At 37.2% G+C, this 22,463-nt stretch overlaps 1 protein-coding gene across 1 annotated transcript; it reads right to left on the reverse strand.

Annotated features, from left to right (window-relative positions):
- Positions 1-5,485: 5,485 nt before the first annotated feature.
- LOC131658559 (agamous-like MADS-box protein AGL80) lies at positions 5,486-5,857 on the reverse strand. The gene has a single exon (XM_058927838.1). It carries the CDS (start codon positions 5,855-5,857, stop codon positions 5,486-5,488), a length of 372 nt encoding a protein of 123 aa, XP_058783821.1.
- Between the last annotated feature and the right edge of the window lie 16,606 nt (positions 5,858-22,463).

Genomic DNA, 22,463 nt, shown 5'->3' on the forward strand with positions numbered 1-22,463 from the left:
AATTTCTTATAATTTATTACATTTAACTTAATCATTCATATTATGTTTTTGTTATGTAGTACTTTGATGACTTCTATGCTGCTTCTTACACGAGACTTAAGTTGGAAGAAATCAAAGAGGAATTGTGTCAATTTTATATTCAGCAACTATTCATATAGGTATGAATACATTATTGTGTGAACAGTTTTATGAATACATTATTTTGATAATGACTTTGTGTTTGAGTTTCTTTGGTGGATGTTGGTTCATTTTGCTTAATTAATATTAGTTGTCGATGATGACGTTGTTATATGAATCATGTTTGTTTTTGTTGTTGTTAAGTGGTGCTGATAGTTTGATTTGAAACTGGATTGATGACACATTACATTGGTGGATTGATGACACATTACAATATTGGTGGATTGATTTGAAACTGATAGTTTGTTTCATGTTTGTTTTTGTTGTTGTTGAGTCTTTAATTGACCGTGTTTTTCTGTTCATACTTTGCAGGACCAGGCCGGGAAACGATCAAACTTTTGAAGTATAATATTATAGTACTCTAGGTGGTTACTAACTTTGTTCATACTGTTGCCAATATTTGAAGTATAATATTGTTGATGTTACTGATTTAGTTTGTTTGACATGAGTTAGTTACATGTGAATTGAACTATAATGATGTGTATATATATATATATATATATATATATATATATATAATTTTGGATATTATAATGGTATTATATTAGTATATATATTGTCCTACCTATGGTTGAAAATATATCATAGGTCGAAAATATATTACAGGTCGAAAATATTACAGGTTGAAAATATATTACAGGTCGAAAATATTACAGGTTGAAAATAAATATAAAATATCTCATTTAGCAACGACAGCGCTTTTAAAAAACGCTCTTAAAGGGCCACCTACTAAAGCGCTTTATTACTAAAAGCGCTGCCTAAGATTAAAAAAAAAAAGCATAAAAAATAAAAAAAAACTCAACCTACGAAAGCGCTGCTATGGGGGGGGGGCTACGAGAGCGCTTTCTGGATAAAAGTGCTCTTATAGGGGGGGCTACCAAAGTGCTTTTCTGGAAAAAGCGCTGCTATAGGGGGGGCTACGAGAGCGCTTTTGGAGTTTCAAAAGCGCTGTCATTACCTACGGCAGCGCTGGCTTTGGCAGCGCTCTTAAAGCCCAAAAAAAGCGCTTTTAACGCCCTTTTCCGTAGTAGTGATTGGTAAATGTTTGTTTTGCATTACTGATTATTTTATATTTCTATAATGATGTGAATTCTCACCCTTTTGTTGGAATTATGTTTTGTACGATATCGCTCAAGTACCGAAAAGTAAAGATGCTTTGCTTGCAAGGATTAATAGTGGAGATATTCCTTATTTATTCGTTTAGAATTTTTGCATTTGAGTCGTGCTGTGATTATGTAATACCTAAATTTTAATAAAATTATGTGATCTTTGGCCATTATGCCTAAGTTTTAATGAAGTGAAATTATTATGAGACAATAATGTGTTTTGTCTGATTGAATATGAATCCGCTGCGAAAGTGCGTGTGTTGAGTTATGGAAACATGAATTATATTCAAAGTGTTACTGAGCTTGACAGGGGTTTATTATTATTTTTAATTATGTGTGACACTCTTGAATTAATATGCATGATTTTTTACTCTAATTTATTTTATATTTTGTTAGAACAAGAAATGTTCTGATCAATATTCTTAGTTTTGATGATAACATTATATATGAATTTTTTATAAGACAATGTGGTACTCTAATTATTCATGTTTTCCATTTCAGGAAAGGTCTAAAAGAGTATGCACATAATCAGCTTTCAAAAGCTCTGACCCAGAAGATCTGGATGGCTTCATCAGAACATGGTCTGGCAGACATCAGAAGATGGTCTTGCAGAAACTTTGAGTTTTGTTGATTTCTGAACTTTCCTTGATGAATCATGATCAATCCTTGATCAAATAATGAATGATACTTCAAAATAAGTATGTTGACCAAAAAATCAGGAATTTTGACTGTACTTTGACCATAGTTGACTTTTAGGTCAAAGTAGTCGACTGTTGATCATCTGAGCATTTGACTGAGCTATCTTATGAATTAGGGCTTGAAACTCGACATGAGGATACTATGAGGCATGTGAGAGGCCATGAAGTCCACCTGAAATATCAGAAGTTGATTTTACTTGGAGAGAAACAATACCCTAGTTGTGGGTTGATTGCTTAGGAGAGAAGTAAGTGTGCTCAATCCTTGCATAGACTTGAGTGACTGAAGATCATGTGAGTCAGAATATATTGAAATATGATGGGCAAATTTTGGGGTATGACAATGGGGCCTATGCAGATCGAAATTCTTGGTGGAAAGAAATATGCATATGTGATTGTCGATGACTACTCTAGATACACCTGGATCAATTTCTTAAAAGACAAGTCAGAAGTCTTTGAAGCTTTCAAGGATTAATGTCAAAGACTTCAAAGAGTAAAAGGGAGCAATGTGATCATTTAAGAGAATTTGAGAATAGCAAATTTTTTGATTTTTGCTCTTCTGAAGGAATCAGCCATGAGTTTTCTTCTCCGATTACTCCTCAACAAAACGGGATCGTTGAACGCAAGAACAAAACTTTACAAGAATCGGGTAGAGCTATGATTCATGCAAATAAACTTCCCTTTCATTTTTGGGCAGAAGCTATGAGCACTGCTTGCTATATTCATAACAGAGTCACATTGAGAAAAGGAACTGCCAATACTTTGTATGAGGTTTGGAAGGGTAGAAAACCCACTGTCAAATACTTTCATGTATTTGGAAGTAAGTGCTACATTCTGGCTGATCGTGAACAAAGAAGAAAACTGGATCCCAAGAGTGATGAAGGGATATTTTTGGGATACTCCTTGAACAACAGAGCTTATAGGGTTTTTAACTCTAGGACTAAGGTGGTGATGGTGTCCATAAATGTGGTGATTGATGATAAAGGGTGGAATGAAATGAATAATGTCCTAGAAGATGTTGGAACACCAGGAAATGAAGCTCCTACAGAATCTACTAACCAATGTACTGAGCCTACTCATTCAGAAAGAGCGGCTAATCCTATTCAATCTGACAGAAATTCTGAACCTACTCCAGTTCAAGATGAACCTGAGTTAGATCAAACCAACAAGGGACCTTTCCACCAGAATTCAAAAGCATCATCCCAAAGATCTTATTATATGAAACCCTAATCAAGGAGTCACCAATAGATTGAGGGGAATGATATCAAATGCTTGCTTTGTGTCTAAGAGTGAACCTAAGAATGTTAAAGAGGCCTTGACTGATGAGTTCTGGACAATGCAATGCAGGAAGAGCTAGAACAGTTTAAAAGGAATGAAGTTTGGGATTTGGTTCCTCGTCTAGAAGGAACAAATGTCATTGGAACTAAATGGGTGTACAAGAATAAATATGATGAGAAAGTATGGTAACCAGGAATAAAACAAGACTAGTTGCTCAAGGGTACACACAAATCGAAGATATTGACTTTGATGAAACTTTTGCACCTGTGGCTAGACATAAGTAGCATGCATTCTCAAGTTTAAATTATTCCAAATGGACGTGAAGAGTGCATTCCTGAATAACTATCTACATGAGGAAGTTAATGTAGAATAACCAAAAGGATTCGTAGATCCAAGTTTCCCGAACCATGTCTATAGATTGAAGAAAGCTTTGTACGGGTTAAAACAGACTCCTAGAGCATGGTATGAAAGATTAACAGAATTTCTTAGTGGAAATGGTTACAGGAAGGGAGGTATTGATAAAACTTTCTTTGTTGAGGAAGTTGAAGGAGACATTAAGATTGCTCAAATCTATGTGGATGACATTGTGTTTAGAAGAATGTCAAACAAAATGGTTCAACTCTTTGTACCATTTTTTCTTTTAGTGATTATTTAAACCATCTTATATCAACTTTTCAAATATCAACAAGTATTCCGCTTCAGAATTCCGAACCTTACAAAATCATTGGAAGACATCTTTTTAGCCGAACCATTTGTTAATAAAGCAGACCATTATACTTTTTTTATAATTTTTTTATAAAAAAATTTAAATTTATTTTTAGTATATTTCATTTTTATTTTGGTTCAGTTCGATTCATTTGCCATTTACTTTAATTCTAAATAGTATATTCAACAAAAGTTCGGTTCACTAATTAAAAAAAAATTTGACTACTTTAATTTGAGTTAAATTCTATATGACAGTTAAGTTAGATTTTAAGAATCCTGAATCCTAAACAAATTTGTGACGTTGCTTCATCGCCATTCGCTCCCTTATGGAGATAATAATAAAGGGACTAATTGATTGAGAAAACTTCATTAGTTTTAGTTCCTCCTTTTATCTAGTCGAAGTTTCCATTTCAAAATCAGCCAATCCTTATGCAAGACCATTCTCTAAAGTAAAATTATTTTTTTCCAAAACACGAACTCAACTTCAACAATCCGTTCATTCGTGTGTTCCATGATATGAGATGAATAATTATAAATGTAATACTGCAAATGTATTGAAAGCACACGTAACAGATTCTTCACTCAATCAAACACAAATGGGCAACTTCATTACACTCATGAATTGTCAATAATATACTGGTTTAAAAATATCATACTTACATGTAATTAGAAAAGTCATAATTATAAATTAAAGAGCCTATTGGCTGTGTACGCATGAAGTTATTAGCACAAATTTTCTCAGGTGCCTTGGACCTTGGCATTGTGTAGAAATTACTCGATAAAGACTTTAAAACAAAGGCATAAAGTGGCACACTATTTGTGTTTCATGTGATAATGTAATATATTTATATTAAATAATGAAAAAAATTTATATAAATAAAATTGATGAAAATTACACCATAATGACGAATGATTGCATCTTCACATGCACACAGAAAACAAAAATTCAAATCATCATATAATAGAAATTTTGGACTAAATTCGCCAAATCTACCTCAAAGAACAAGCATTATCAAGACCAAAAACACATGATTTTATTCTAAGATTGTAAATTAGGTCAAAATCCATTCGGAAGATTGGCATCATAATTAAATGGAATTGTTTCAAGTTCACCACCATTCATCATCATTCATCAACATGTCCATAAACATCATGTCATTGTTATTCGTAGCCATCCCAACATGGCCATGACTCATCAATGCCATTTCATCATTATTAGGCTCGGTTGGTGGTGGTGGTGGTGGTGGCGGTGGTGGTAGGAGTGGCAGTGGTGGTGCCGTTTGGAGATGGCCATCACTCATCATTGCAATTTCATCATTATTGGCCGTGGTTGGTGGTAGCGGCGGCGGCAGTGGTAGTAGCAGTGGCTGTTCCATTTGGAGTTGGTCATGACTTTGAGCCGTCATGATTTCATTCTCACTATGATTTTGGTGAATATTCATTTCGTTATCACCTGATTCCAACCTTCAATCAATATTTTTCAAGTTCTGATCAATCATCCAGGCAATATTTTTCAAGTTCTGATCAATCATCGAGGCATTGAAACATCAGCATGGTCGTCTCTTTCTCTCGGTTGTCTCTCGATTGCTTTTTAAATTTCATTTGAGCCTTTGAAATCCTTTGATTCAGAAAACTATCTTGATTCACCATCTGCTTTCTTTGTTCAAACTCAGGCGCTGTCATGAATTTCGAAAGCACATTTTGGACTCCGGACGGAGATGGCCAGACTACAGGTTGATGATCGTCGGGGCCATAAATTATTGCACAAGCCTCGATACCGCAAAGGGTTGCTAGCTGATCAACCTTCTTCACTAAACCCTTCTTCCTATTCTTGTATGCTGATTTTCTTGCGGTATTATTCTCAATGAAAGCGAGTTTCAACTTTCTTCTAGCCATGGTTTTGACAAGAAAATAAGATGAAAATCGATAGAGAAAAAGAAGTAAAGTTGATGTTTGTGATTTTTGTTTTCTGAATAATGTGTTGTATTTATAGACCATATGAACGTGGTTAGATGCATGTGTCTTTATTTTCCAGCTGGCATTTTCTTTCAACGGTAAAATGCGTATTTGTTCTTTCCATCCATGTAAGATTTATAAAATCAAAGCTTTTATGACATTTGATATCTTTTTGTTTTTAAAAGGATGTATCTAGAATCATAATCTATAGATACATGTATGTAGATTTATAATATTTGGGATAATTCATAGTATTTATCTAGAATCATAATTTCTCAAATTCAGCACTTGGACTATTCATAGTGGAGAAAGATTTGAGTTTGTTGGGCTACACATAAAGGATGGGCTTCTTTGAATTTTGTTTTGCATAAATATGCAAAGGGAGGTTTCAAGAGGACATCCCTAAGTTGTACATGACATCCCCTATTGATGACTATTATTTAATCTAAAAACATTTATAATCCGTAAAAAAATTGTAGTAAAAACAAAATTTCTAATAACCAATTTGATATTATGGACATGTAGAAGTGTGAGAGTGGGTTAAGTAAACTCATTAAAATTGTTATGAAATTGTGAGATATAATAAAATAGGAGAGAAAAGAGAAAGATAGTAAGAATAGAGGAGAAGAGAAGAGAAAGAGAGAAGTGGAGAGAAAGAGGAGAAAACCTAAGAGAAAAAGCTCATGAGCTCAAAGAATCCTAAGGTAAGGGTGGGTCATCATCTTATTATGGGGAATATGATGCATGAGTAATGGGTAGTAACATGTTAGGATTTCAGAATTGAAATTCTAGGTTTTGACATGTTAGGTTTTGACATGTTAGGTTTTGATTTTAATCTACGAAATTGATGTTTGAAATATGTTTTGATGCATATATGTTGTGTTCATGATATAAAATATTTTATTATTGATAGAAGAGGTTTGGAGATTGGAATTGAGTTTAGAAACATAAGAATATGGTTTTTTTGTCCAGGTATAGTGGGAATCGTTACCAGTATATGGGTGACCGATTACATCTTGAAAAATGGTCTTTTTGAGCGTTTTAACAGGGTGGAATCGATTACAACTATAACGTGAATCAGGTACCACTAAGTCAGGATTTTTTTTAAAACTTAAAAAATTCATTATTTTTGAACTGTAACTTTGTTTTGAGTGTCGTTCGAAGTGTTAGAAAGCTAGCACGATATTTTTTTCAATAAAAATAGTTTGGCTGACAGTATGTGATATATTTAATCATTGTGTAGTTGTGTAAAATGACATATATGTGTGTATATATATGTTGATAATTGGTGATTAATGAGAATAACACTGTATGGCTTTGTTGCTATGTGTATTTGTGATATGTTGAGATGGTTAATGCTATGTGAATGCATTGTCGATGATGATAACCTGATATATGTTTGTTTGTGAAAAAAGGTGTGATAATTCACGTGTGATGGATTATTTGATATATGCTTGTATGATTAAGATATGGTGATGGTCTTAATTTCATATATTGGTTGTTTTGCACATGCATTCATGGGGAGCTTATACTCCGATTGGTGATTCTAGTCCTAATGGGGATTTGGAACGGAACTATATGTTCATGGGAAGCTTATTCTTTCGGGGGGAGATTATACTATTGTTGGTTGCTCAAATTTGGAATGAGGTGAACTTGATGTTCACTATCGGTATCACATGCATGAGTTGCATAGAGTTGCATTGGAGTCACAAGTGTCAATTTGAATGTTGTGTTTTGGTGTGTAATATGTGATAATTGAATTGATTATTACATTTTAATAATTGTGATTGATTATCTTTGGTATTTGGAATCCTTGAGCAATGTGGTATATGTGGATATATGAGAAGTATTGAAATATGTTGAACACATGAATATGTGAAGTTTGATGAATTCGACTGGTAAATGTATGTTATGCATTACTGATTATTATATTTCTATAATGATGTGAATTCTCACCCTTTTGTTGAAATGATGTTTTGTACGATATCGCTCAGGTACCGAGAAGTAGAGGTGCTTTGCTTACAAGGATTAGTAATTGAGCTATTCCTTATTTATTCGTTTAGTATTTTTGGATTAGAATCGTGTTGTGATTATGTAATACTGGGGAACATCGTTAATTCATGTTTTGAAGGATATCTTGTATTTCTTTCTATTGTGTTATTTTAATAAAATTATGTGATCTTTGACCATTATGCCTAAGTTTTAATGTAGTGAAATTATTATGAGACAATAATGTGTTTTGTCTGATCGAATATGAATCCGCTGCGAAAGTGCATGTGTTAAGTTATGGAAACATGAATTATATTCAAAGTGTTATTGAGCATGACAGGGGTTTATTGTTTTTTTGAATTATGTGTGACATTCTTGAGTTAATATGCATAATATTTTACGCTGATTTATTTTATGTTTTCTGTGGGGTTTTAGAAGGGTGTTACATTATCGACCCAATTAGGATTAGAGGAGAATTACTATTTCTTTTGGCATAGGTTAACAGCCGTGGGTACTTTTGTTAAGGACCAAATTATGGATCTATTTGTTAGTAATTTTGTGGTCCTTTACAATCTATTTCATGGTTTAGTAGTATTTAAATGTTAAAATAGTGTAATTAAATAATTTCTAGCTTATGTTTGTAAATATGGTGGCTTATTTACTTTTGTAGGTATAATGTTTTTTGACAACTTTTGGATCATTAGGCAGGCATGAAGAAGGCATGGAAAAGCTCAAAAAGCTTATGTTTGTAGCGCAATAGGACTTTTAGAATTGTGGCAGAGTGCTATGTTTTTTACCGCGCCAAGCCGGCCTAGCCTGCTAAGCACACCCCCATTTCCAAACCCAAATATTTTTGCAAGCCCGATAAGCGCACTCAGTCGGCTTTGTGGGATTTCACTATTTGGCACTTGTATAAGTAGCAATTTTAAATATTTTCAGCATAATCTCACCTTTCCAAAATTCCCAAAACTAACCTAGAATTAGAAAAAGTCAGTTTTCTTCATTTGTAACTTAAAATCAAAGCTTTCAATCTTTGACCCTTTCAAGTTTGATGCTCCTAAAGCTTTATACTTTTCTTGTTGTTCAAGTTACCATGGTTATGAGTAGCTAATTTCATCCTTATGGCAAGATTAGAGGTAATTAATCTTTATTTGTATGTATTTATTTTGATATTTTGTATGTGAACAAGTTGATGATCAATATAGATGTTTAACTTGGCTTTAATTGGTTTATTTTAGCTTGAATCACTATTGAAAGATAGTTTTTGTAATACCCCGATTCTCCGACACAGGGTTGTGACAATTGTTTTGGCTAAACGGTAATTAAAGGACACATTAGTCTTATTCCAATTGGATGAGTAGTAATATACCTATACTAAGTGTCACCATAAGTGAGTAAGTGGAATGGCTAGAATCAAAGGATTTGGTTGAAAACAAACTAAGTGGCAAGGTTGTAATTATGACTTGGTTGGAGGGCATATTAGACTTTAGTCTTCATTGCATGAGCTTAAGACATTTTTTGGCTTATAGATCAGAATTTTAGGAGTGGAATAGAGAGAGAGAAGGAATAGAAACTCATATTCATCTCCATTTTCGTAACAAGGGTACAGCCTCCACTAAAAGTGCCATAACTTTCTGCTCACAACTTTGAATCAAGTAATTCTCAAAGCTTTGGATTCTACACGAAATTCTCTTCAGTTTGCATATAAATTTCGCACTCATAGCTTGTTTATTGATGGAGATAAACGCATTTGAAGTTGATCAATGGATGCTGAAAGTTAGCAAGAGAGAGTTACGGATTTGGCTAGCTTGAATGTGAAGTTTTGGCATCAATGGAAGTCCAATGGTAGAAAGAGCATCCTCTCAACCTCTCTAAATCCATGGTGAGTCCTTAGTTAGATACCTTGGGGATTTTGTATGCAAGGGTTTATGTTGGGAATTAGGGTTCTTGTGAGAATTCCATGAATGCATGTGATCAGTTTGTTTAATTGATGAGTACATGTTGCATGTATGATTAATTGGTGAAAATGTGTTCTCGAAATGATAATTCATGTATTCAATTGATGTTACACGTTAGGGTTTGGTTTAGGATGGATTAGGATGTGTTGGAACTGGTATAATGCAAGAAAAATGTGATTTTTGCTTCTGCTTCAGTAAGCAATCGATTGCTGGGGTCAAGCAATCGATTGCACTGTGAAAATTTGACATTCTGCGCTTCTGGTTCAGTGAGCAATCGATTGCACACTGGTGCAAATCGATTGCACCTGACAGAAAATTTCCCCTTTATTGTTTCGACCATAACTTGAGTTCTACAACTCGAAACGAAGCCCGGTCGGAAGCGTTGGAAAGGTCTTTCGATGCTCTTTAATAGTATGCTGAAATCTAATGCATTTGGTTCAATTATGGAATATGGTAAGTGAATTCCTAATGGTATGATATGATCACTTTAGTAGAAATTAAGTGATGACGAATAAATGGATTCCATAATCATGCTATGACATTGAAATTCTTAATATGAGTATAGATACAGTTTTTGTATACTGGTGTAATACATATGAAATATCGTGATTGGTCATTGATTGTTTTATCCGTCGTTCCGGTTGAACGTTCGGTTGTATGCCTTTTTGCGTATGATTACGTGTGGTACGCTAGAATCGATGTAGGCCAAACTACTTGTGGTAAGGCGCCATTGTTGATGGACTAGTTTCCAAAGTTACCATTGCGATGTGCTCGTGAGAGTCCATAGGGCGTGTCTCACTTGCATAACACATTGGAGTTCTTGATATGACGAACACACCTGAGCTACCATTGCAATGTGCTTGTGAGAGTCTTTACGGAGTGTCTCACTTGCAGAACACACTTGGCGTTGTAACACCCTTCTAAACCCCCGCGGAAATATATTATAATCAGAGTAAATAAACAGCAAGGATGCTACAATTATTAAATAAACAAAACCTCAAGTCGATTGTCATGCTTTATTAGAAATTAACCAATATCAAACATGTGTTTAGCACAGCGGAACTTAATTCAACAGTATTAGGAAACAACTCCACACAAATACTCAATACATAATCCATAGCCAAAATGGCAACAAAGTATAACAAGTAACGCTAAGACTAATCGATCCCAGTGTTACAATCGGAGCATGACTCGACACGAACTACGGGCTAGCCTACAAGCTATCTTCACCCAATCAAGACGCCGCTACATCCTTAATCTGAAATCATCAAAGTAAGGGTGAGTTTCATTCGAATTAATAACCATTATACAATCATAAGCAACAAGATCTCATAGCAATCATCATCCATTCAACATACATATAAGCGGAAATTATTATAACCACCAAGCATCAGTACATAAGCATCATCTATCACTCCACACAATCATCCAGTTATATCAAGTTATAATGCAATGAATGGACTGACACTAATGCATGTGGTACCAAAATTCGTGAAATCATATTCACAGGACTTCTCTCTTTGATACTGCCCTCTAGTCGCTCACACCCCACATGGGCACACGACTACTGCCTCATCGCTCACACCCCACATGGGCACACGATGACTTCCCGCTAATCTCCGCACAATGGGAATTAGCCTTCCAATGCAAATGATTTATGAATAATGCACACATGACACATACTTATATCATCATATATCATCATCAATCCGATGCTTAACATCGCTTATCACCTCTTACCAATAACGTCACAACAAGTATGTACATGTATAAGCATCATTCAATCATTCACATATGTACACCACATCAACACAATAACATACACATCATATCAATGTTAATTGCCACCATAATCCAATTCAACAATAATTTAATCGAACAAATAAAATAAGGTCGGCCACTGCCCGTATTATTACTTCATCAAGTAAAGCATCTCATTAGCCACACAACGCCCAAAACGGCACATAAATCGGATACTCGGATCAAAAGTTATGGGTTTTTTAAAATAAAACATTTTTAGAAAAAATGCTGCAAAACCCGGTTCGTCCCACATGGGAACCGGTTCCTGGCTGCTTCCAAAAACACGCCTCTGATTTTTACTATGGGGAACCGGGTTGTCCCTATCTGGGAACCGGTTCCCAGCAACCCAGAATTCACACCTCTCTGTTTTTTTAAGGGGGAACCGGTTCGTCCCACATGGGAACCGGTTCCTACGTACCTGCACAGCCAAATTCACCATTTTGACAGCATTTACCCTATCCGATTTCCCCAATTTCAGGTACATACGAACATAGCACACAAATACCATCAATTTTCACATAATCACACATTTCAGACAAGTTTTATCCAAGTATTAACAGCATATATCATGAGTATTAACAGAATCATGTAATTCATACAAATTCATCAAAACCTAACAAATTCCCAAACCCGACACGTACGATTGAACTAGATAACAATCCTAATCAATCCTACTACCTACAATCGCATAAGGATTACTAACCCGAAGAATCCCCCCTTACCTCAGAGTTGAATCTTCGAAGGTCTTCTTCCTCTTTGGCTCTTCTCACTTTCACGTGTTCTTCCTTTCTCAGACTCTGTCTCCTTTGCTTCTACTTCCTCTTCTCCCAAATCCTTTTATTTTATGAAAAATAAAATAACATATTATAATGGGCTTGCTTAGTTAACACCCCCCCTTTTGCTAACCACCACTCTAGCCCAAACCAATATTTCATCATTTTCCAAATAATTCCCAAAAATTATTTAATTCTTATAATTTAATTAAAAATAATTAAATTAATAAACAAGAATTAACGGGGTGTTACAACTCTCCCCCACTAAAAGAGTTTTCGTCCTCGAAAACATACCTCAAACGAAGAGTTCGGGATAGGAGTCCTTCATCTGACTCTCCAATTCCCACGTAACATTTCCACCTGCAGCTCCTCCCCAAGCTACTCGGACTAAAGCTATCTCTTTACCACGTAGTTGCTTTAACTTCCGATCTTCAATTCTCATTGGCAACGCCTCAACCGTCATATTATCTCTCACTTGCACGTCATCCACTTGGATTACATGAGACGGATCCGCAATATATTTCCTCAATTGAGATATATGGAATACGTCATGTAGGTTTGCAAGTGTTGTTGGTAAAGCAATACGATAAGCCACCTCTCCTACTCTTTCCGTAATCTGAAACGGACCAATAAAACGCGGCATCAACTTCTTTGACTTCAGTGCTCGACCAACACCCGTCGTAAGAGTTACTCTCAGAAACACATGATCTCCCTCTTGAAATTCAAGTGTTCTTCTCCTCTTGTCATGATAGCTCTTCTGACGACTTTGAGAAGCCTTCATCTTCTCTTGAATCATCTTAATCTTTTCCGTCGTCTCTTGAACAATTTCTGGTCCAATCACTGTACCTTCACCAGATTCATACCAACACAGTGGTGTCCTACACCTCCTACCATACAAAGCTTCAAATGGAGCCATACCAATACTCGAATGGTAGCTGTTGTTGTAAGTAAATTCAATCAACGGCAAGTAACTATCCCATGTACCACCTTTTTCCAATACACAAGCACGCAATAGATCTTCCAATGATTGAATCGTCCTTTCAGTCTGACCATCAGTCTGTGGATGATAAGCAGAACTCAACCTCAATTTAGTACCCAAGGCCTTCTGTAACCCTTCCCAGAATCTGGACGTAAATCTTGGATATCTATCTGATATGATACTCGAAGGAATACCATGCAAACTTACTATTTTCTCAATGTACAACTGTGCCAACCTTTCCATCGAATAATCCATCCTCATCGGTATGAAGTGAGCAGACTTCGTCAGTCTATCCACAATAACCCAAATGGCTTCATAGTTCTTAGCTGTTCTTGGCAATCCAGATACAAAGTCCATGGATATGCTATCCCACTTCCATTCAGGAATAAATAAAGGCTGCATAGTCCCATACGGATTCTGATGTTTGATTTTTGACTTCTGACAAGTCAAACAAGAATAAACAAATTCAGCTATTTCCTTTTTCATTCCAGGCCACCAGAATAACTTCTTCAAATCATGGTACATCTTAGTAGCACCAGGGTGAATACTCAATTCACTACGATGTCCTTCTTCCAAGATACTCTTCTTTAGTTCAGTAACGTCAGGAATACAAACACGGTCGCCAAATATCGTAATGCCATTCTCATCAATTCTGAACTCACCTCCTTTTCCTTGGTTAATCAAAGTTAATCTGTCAACTAGTCCCACATCTTCCTTCTGCCTTTCTCTGATTTCATCAAGAATTCCACTTGTCAGCTTTAACATACCTAACTTGATACTATTCGAAGTGCCTTCACATACCAAACTTAAATCCTGGAATTGCTCAATCAAATCTAGTTCTCGCACCATCAACATTGACATATGCAAGGACTTCCTACTCAAACCGTCAGCAACAACATTCGCCTTACCCGGATGGTAATTCAGCTCAAAATCATAATCTTTAAGGAACTCTAACCACCTCCTCTGTCTCATATTAAGCTCTTTCTGATCAAATAAGTACTTCAGACTCTTATGATCACTAAACACCTCGAATCGTGAACCATAAAGGTAATGTCTCCATAATTTCAACACAAACACCACTGCTGCCAACTCTAAGTCATGAGTCGGGTAATTCTTCTCATGCACTTTAAGTTGTCTCGACGCATAAGCGACTACTTGTTGGTTCTGCATTAGTACACCTCCAAGTCCCATCAATGAAGCGTCATAATACACAACAAAAGATTCTGCCGGATTCGGCAAAATTAAAATAGGAGCACTAGTCAGCCTCTTCTTTAATTCTTGGAATCCTTCTTCGCATTTCGAGTCCCAAACGAATGCTTGACCCTTCCTAGTCAACTTCGTCAATGGTAGAGCTAACTTTGAAAATCCTTCTATAAACTTCGATAGTAACCTGCAAGACCCAGAAAGCTACAAATTTCAGTAACGGACTTCGGAGCTTCCCACTGAGACACGGCTTCTACCTTTGCTGGATCTACGGCAATACCGTTCTTGGAGATTACATGACCCAGGAAACTCACTTCACTTAACCAGAAATCACATTTCGACAGTTTGGCATAAAGCTTCTTCTCTTTGAACACTCCCAGTACAATTCTGAGATGCTCTGCATGTTCTTTTTCACTTTTGGAATATATCAGAATGTCGTCAATGAACACCACGACGAACTTATCAAGATAAGGATGAAAAATTCTATTCATATATTCCATGAAAACACTAGGAGCGTTAGTAACTCCAAACGGCATCACAGTGTATTCATAATGACCATACCTCGTTCTGAACGCAGTCTTCTGAATATCGTCCGTCTTCACACGAATCTGATGATACCCAGACCTCAAATCAATTTTACTGAATATACTAGCTCCGACCAACTGATCCATCAAATCATCAATCCTCGGCAATGGATACCGATTCTTGATGGTAACTTTATTCAGTTGTTTGTAGTCTATACACAACCTCATAGATCCTTCCTTCTTCTTTACCAATAACACCGGTGCACCCCACGGTGACACGCTCGGACGAATGAACTCCTTCTCCAACAATTCTTCTAATTGACTCTTCAATTCGGTCAATTCAGATGCTGACATTCTATAAGGTGCCATCAATATAGGACTGGTTCCAGGAACTAACTCAATGGCAAACTCTACTTCCCTTTCAGGTGGTAGCTCTCTAACATCTTCTGGAAAAACTTCTGGAAATTCTCGTACCACTGGTAGTTCATTACTCACTACTCTTCCTTTCACTTCCATCGAAGCAAAAAGCATAAACACGGCTGCCCCATCTTGAATTGCTTCACCCACTTGTCTTGCAGTCAATGCCAACTCATCGACATTAACTTCTTCAGGAAAGATGACCGTCTTCGTAAAACAGTTGATATGAACTCGGTTAAATTGCAACCAGTTCATCCCCAAAATAACGTCAAGTTGTTTGAGCGGAAGGCACACTAAGTCCATTCCAAACTTCCTACCAAATACATCAACAGGACAGTTCAAACATGCAGATGAAGTGGTCACTGAACCCGACGCAGGAGTGTCAATAACCATACTTCCACTAATCTTTGATATCTCTAAATTAGCCTCTTAGCACAATCCAATGAAATAAACGAGTGAGTCGCACCAGTATCAATAATCGCAATTAAAGGTGTGTTATGTATGAAACACGTACCTTTAATCAGTCTATCCTCCGGAGTAGTTTCTGATCCGGACAAAGCAAAGACTTTCCCTCCAGCTTGGTCCTTCTTTGGCTTGGTGCACTGCGGACTGATATGACCCTCTTCGCCACAGTTATAACAAGTTACTGTTCTCATTTTGCAGTCAGCAGCAATATGACCCATTCTGTTACACTTGAAGCACTTCTTCTCTTCTTTCTTGCACTCATTCCTCTTATGTCCTGTTTCACCACAGTTGAAGCACCTAAAGGGAGCACCAGAATCTCCCCCACTAGGCCTTTTCCAATTACCATCTCTTGGGTTTCCCCTACCATATGGTGTACCTCTGTCCATAGGCTTCTTACCCTTCTTATCAACTAACTCGCGAGAGTGAGATGATTTCAGCTTAAGACTGTCTTCCTCAAAGAGTCTGCTACAGTCCACTAAATCAGCAAATCGGCGAATTCTTTGATACCTGATACCCTGCTTGATCTCATCACGAAGACCATTCTCAAACTTGATACACTTAGAGAATTCTCCAGCAGCATCGTTGGTGTAGTGTATGTAATGCTTAGCCAATTCCACAAATTTGGAAGCATATTCCGGCACTGTCATACTACCCTGTTTCAGCTCCAAGAACTCAATTTCCTTCCTTCCCCGCACATCTTCAGGAAAGTACTTCCTCAGAAATTCTCTCTTAAATATGGCCCAAGTAATCGCAATCCCATCTGAATCCAACTCCGTCCTAGTAGTAACCCACCAGTCATCAGCTTCTTCTGATAGCATGTGAGTACCGTACCTCACCTTCAAATTTTCTGCACAATCGATCACTCGTAAGATCCTCTCGATCTCTTTCAACCATTTTTGAGCACCATCAGGGTCATGAGTGCCTTTGAACAGTGGAGGATTGTTCCTCTGAAACCTGTTCAACTACCTGTCAGCACCAATCACAGCTCCATTAGCATTCCCTCCCAGTACACCAGCAATCATGCCTAGAGCCTCTGCGATAGCGTCATCGTTCCTTCCACCTCTTCTAGCCATTGTTCTGCTAAATCACAAAACAATCTCATCAAAATAGAAGTATCGACAATGTTTACCTTACACTAGTCGCATACAAGGGAACACTGACACTAAGACTCTGACTCTAACGACCGACTATGCTCTGATACCACTATTGTAACACCCTTCTAAACCCCCGCGGAAATATATTATAATCAGAGTAAATAAACAGCAAGGATGCTACAATTATTAAATAAACAAAACCTCAAGTCGATTGTCATGCTTTATTAGAAATTAACCAATATCAAACATGTGTTTAGCACAGCGGAACTTAATTCAACAGTATTAGGAAACAACTCCATACAAATACTCAATACATAATCCATAGCCAAAAAGGCAACAAAGTATAACAAGTAACGCTAAGACTAATCGATCCCAGTGTTACAATCAGAGCATGACTCGACACGAACTATGGGCTAGCCTACAAGCTATCTTCACCCAATCAAGACACCACTACATCCTTAATCTGAAATCATCAAAGTAAGGGTGATTTTCAGTCGAATTAATAACCATTATACAATCATAAGCAACAAGATCTCATAGCAATCATCATCCATTCAACATACATATAAGCGGAAATTGTTATAACCACCAAGCATCAGTACATAAGCATCATCTATCACTCCACACAATCATCCAGTTATATCAAGTTATAATGCAATGAATGGACTGACACTATTGCATGTGGTACCAAAATTCGTGAAATCATATTCACAGGACTTCTCTCTTTGATACTGCCCTCTAGTCGCTCACACCCCACATGGGCACACGACTACTGCCTCATCGCTCACACCCCACATGGGCACACGATGACTTCCCGCTAATCTCCGCACAATGGGAATTAGCCTTCCAATGCAAATGATTTATGAATAATGCACACATGACACATACTTATATCATCATATATCATCATCAATCCGATGCTTAACATCGCTTATCACCTCTTACCAATAACGTCACAACAAGTATGTACATGTATAAGCATCATTCAATCATTCACATATGTACACCGCATCAACACAATAACATACACATCATATCAATGTTAATTTCCACCATAATCCAATTCAACAATAATTTAATCGAACAAATAAAATAAGGTCGGCCACTGCCCGTATTATTACTTCATCAGGTAAAGTTATGGGTTTTTTAAAATAAAACATTTTTAGAAAAAATGCTGCAGAACCCGGTTCGTCCCACATGGGAACCGGTTCCTGGCTACTTCCAAAAACACGCCTCTGATTTTTACTATGGGGAACCGGGTTGTCCCTATCTGGGAACCGGTTCCCAGCAACCCAGAATTCACACCTCTCTGTTTTTATAAGGGGGAACCGGTTCCTACGTACCTGCACAGCCAAATTCACCATTTTGACAGCATTTACCCTATCCCATTTCCCCAATTTCAGGTACATACGAACATAGCACACAAATACCATCAATTTTCACATAATCACACATTTCAGACAAGTTTTATCCAAGTATTAACAGCATATATCATGAGTATTAACAGAATCATGTAATTCATACAAATTCATCAAAACCTAACAAATTCCCAAACCCGACACGTACGATTGAACTAGATAACAATCCTAATCAATCCTACTACCTACAATCGCATAAGGATTACTAACCCGAAGAATCCCCCCTTACCTCAGAGTTGAATCTTCGAAGGTCTTCTTCCCCTTTGGCTCTTCTCACTTTCACGTGTTCTTCCTTTCTCAGACTCTGTCTCCTTTGCTTCTACTTCCTCTTCTCCCAAATCCTTTTATTTTATGAAAAATAAAATAACATATTATAATGGGCTTGCTTAGTTAACACCCCCCTTTTGCTAACCACCACTCTAGCGCAAACCAATATTTCATCATTTTCCAAATAATTCCCAAAAATTATTTAATTCTTATAATTTAATTAAAAATAATTAAATTAATAAACAAGAATTAACGGGGTGTTACAGGCGTGATTGGTATGGTGGAGTAGTGATGCCACTTAGGCAATATCACTTGGATAACTCACCACTAGTGGTGCCACGTAGGCTACATCACTAGGATCCTACCCGGACGGGCTTGTGCAGTCAATTAGGCGTCTTCGCACTTGCGAAAACCATATTGGACAACTACAGAGAAGGATTAAGTAAAGCCTAGTAGAGTACTGAACTAACTGGATTGTGGATATAGTGTGACTCAGAGGATCTTAGGACATACGTGGATGGTTGAAATCAGAGTAGCGTAATAGGTAAAGGAAGAATCATATAAGTCTAGGAGTAGAAATGGACGATCTATTTGGAGAATTTCATATCGTGATGGAAGTGTCGTCCTAAGAGAAACTCGTTGAAGCAACATTTTATTCATCTCAGTCTCTTACGAGAGTTCCCCATAACCCTAAGAGGTGTTGATAATGGGCCAACTCAAAAGAGACTTCGTGGTTGACATGTGGTCTGACATTCGTAGACCATTGGTTGAACTTGTAAGCATTCGGGGTTAGACAGGGTATTATAACCGCTGGAACGCTGAATACAAGTGAAGGATCTCTTTTGGCGTGGGTCTTTCGCGGTTATGTTTTGTGCATTTATGAGCGTGTATGAAGTTTTGAATTGTGGTTGCAGGTTAACGGTGGGAATTCACCGTTCGTCTGTTGAGCCTTGGTTGAAGTGGTGGAATGTCAAGGCTATAGTTGCGAGATGTTACACCTTGTGGTTTACAGTGACAGTTATTATGTCTGAACGGAGGTAAGGAGATTCAGTTGTATAAATAAAGGTAAATTTGGGACAATCACCCTAAGACTTTGGGAACTGGAAGTTAAGAACGAGGAATTTAGCGATCACCTAGCGACTGTATGGGCTCTTGTGGAGAGTGATCTGAAGTGTCACCGTAGAAGGGACGTTGTGGCAGTAATTCTCGAATGGGAAGTAATTCAAGGAGCTGAGTGAATCTGTAATGTTTGTTGAACGAGGGTGAACATACTAGAGATTGAAACGAAGGATATCCGACATAAGTGGTTTACTAAGTTTTCTGGAGCTATGGAAATCTAGTATAGAGTAGTGAAGGTCTAGGACCTCGGAAGGATCTTTCTCAAGTATGTCAATATGGAGTATCTGAATAGACGTGTTGCTTGAGGATTAAGGTTTCTAATCATGTATAGTGGGACTCAAGTGTTTTGGCAGATTATGTTTCTTCGTATGGAATGACCCTCAGACAGAGTAGTGAGATTATCTAAAGAGGAATGTGAGTAACATTCTTTCATTTGATTGGATAGATATGAAGGTTTGGTTTTCGTGGTGAACGGAAGGAATTCGAGGACGAATTCTATTTAAGGGGGAAGAATGTAATACCCCGATTCTCCGACACAAGGTTGTGTCAATTGTTTTGGCTAAACGGTAATTAAAGGACATATTAGTCTTGTTCCAATTGGATGAGTGGTAATATACCTATATTAAGTGTCACCATAAGTGAGTAAGTGGAATGGCTAGAATCAAAGGATTTGGTTGAAAACCAACTAAGTGACAAGGTTATAATTATGACTTGGTTGGAGGGTATATTAGACTTTAGTCTTCATTGCATGAGCTTAAGACATTGTTTGGCTTATAGATCAGAATTATAGGAGTGGAATAGAGAGACAGTAGAAATAGAAACTCATATTCATCTCCATTTTCGTAACAAGGGTACAACCTACACTAAAAGTGCCATAACTTTCTACTCACAACTCTGATTCAGGTAATTCTCCAAGCTTTGGATTCTACACGAAATTCTCTTCAGTTTGCATATAAATTTCGCACCCATAGCTTGTTTATTGATGGAGATAAACGCATTTGAAGTTGATCAATGGATGCTGATAGTTAGCAAGAGAGAGTTACGGATTTGGCTAGCTTGAATGTGAATTTTTGGCATCAATGGAAGACCAATGGTAGAAAGAGCATCCTCTCAACCTCTCTAAATCCATGGTGAGTCCTTAGTTAGATACCTTGGGGAATTTGTATGCAAGGGTTTATGTTGGGAATTAGGGTTCTTGTGAGAATTTCATGAATGCATGTGATCAATTTGTTTAATTGATCAGTACATGTTGCATGTATGATTAATTAGTGAAAATGTGTTCTCGAAATGATAATTCATGTATTCGATTGATGTTACATGTTAGGGTTTGGTTTAGGATGAATTAGGATGTGTTGGAACTGGTATAATGCAAGAAAAATGTGATTTTTGCTTCTGCTTCAGTAAGCAATCGATTGCTGGGGTCAAGCAATCGATTGCACTGTAAAAATTTGACATTCTGCGCTTCTGGTTCAGTGAGCAATTGATTGCACACTGGTGCAAATCGATTGCACCTGACAGTAAATTTCCCCTTTATTGTTTCGACCATAACTTGAGTTCTACAACTCGAAACGAAGCCTGGTCGGAAGCGTTGGAAAGGTCTTTCGATGCTCTTTAATAGTATCCTGAAATCTAATGCATTTGGTTCAATTATGGAATATGGTAAGTGAATTCCTAATGGTATGATATGATCACTTTAGTAGAAATTAAGTGATGACGAATAAATGGATTCCATAATCATGCTATGACATTGAAATTCGGAATATGAGTATAGATACGATTTATGTATACTGGTGTAATACATATGAAGTATCGTGATTGGTCATTGATTGTTTTATCCATCGTTCCAGTTGAACGTTCGGTTGTATGCCTTTTTGCGTATGATTACGTGTGGCATGCTAGAATCGAAGTAGGCCAAACTATTAGGTGGTAAGGCTCCATTGTTGATGGACTAGTTTCCAAAGTTACCATTGCGATGAGCTCGTGAGAGTTTATAGGGCGTTTCTCACTTGCATAACACATCGGCGTTCTTGATATGACGAACACACCTGAGCTACCATTGCATTGTGCTTGTGAGAGTCTTTACGGCATGTCTCACTTGGAGAACACACTTGGCGTGATTGTTATGGTGGAGTAGTGATGCCACTTAGGCGATATCACTTGGATAACTCACCTCTAGTGGTGCCATGTAGGCTACATCACTAGGCTCCTACCCGGATGGGCTTGTGCAGTCAATTAGGCATCTTAGCACTTGCGAAAACCATATTGCGTATGGATTTGACGGGGCCGTGACGCCACATAGGCAGTGTCACCACTGTAACTCGTCACAGATGAAATTCCATGAAGGACTCATCCGTTTCATCTAGGGATGGTCTTGTGCGAGTCTTTTGACGACAGGCACTTGGGGACTCAACGAGGGTGTGTAGTGCAGCCTAGGTAGACCGGTTGTTACTACTTCTGGATTCCCCGTACATGGGTATGGGTTTGCATACGTGTTTGTTGTACTATTTGAGTACTTGTGATATGATGACTCCTATGGTGGA

This window comes from Vicia villosa, linkage group LG3, assembly GCF_029867415.1.
Source record: "Vicia villosa cultivar HV-30 ecotype Madison, WI linkage group LG3, Vvil1.0, whole genome shotgun sequence".
Lineage (NCBI taxonomy): Eukaryota > Viridiplantae > Streptophyta > Magnoliopsida > Fabales > Fabaceae > Vicia > Vicia villosa.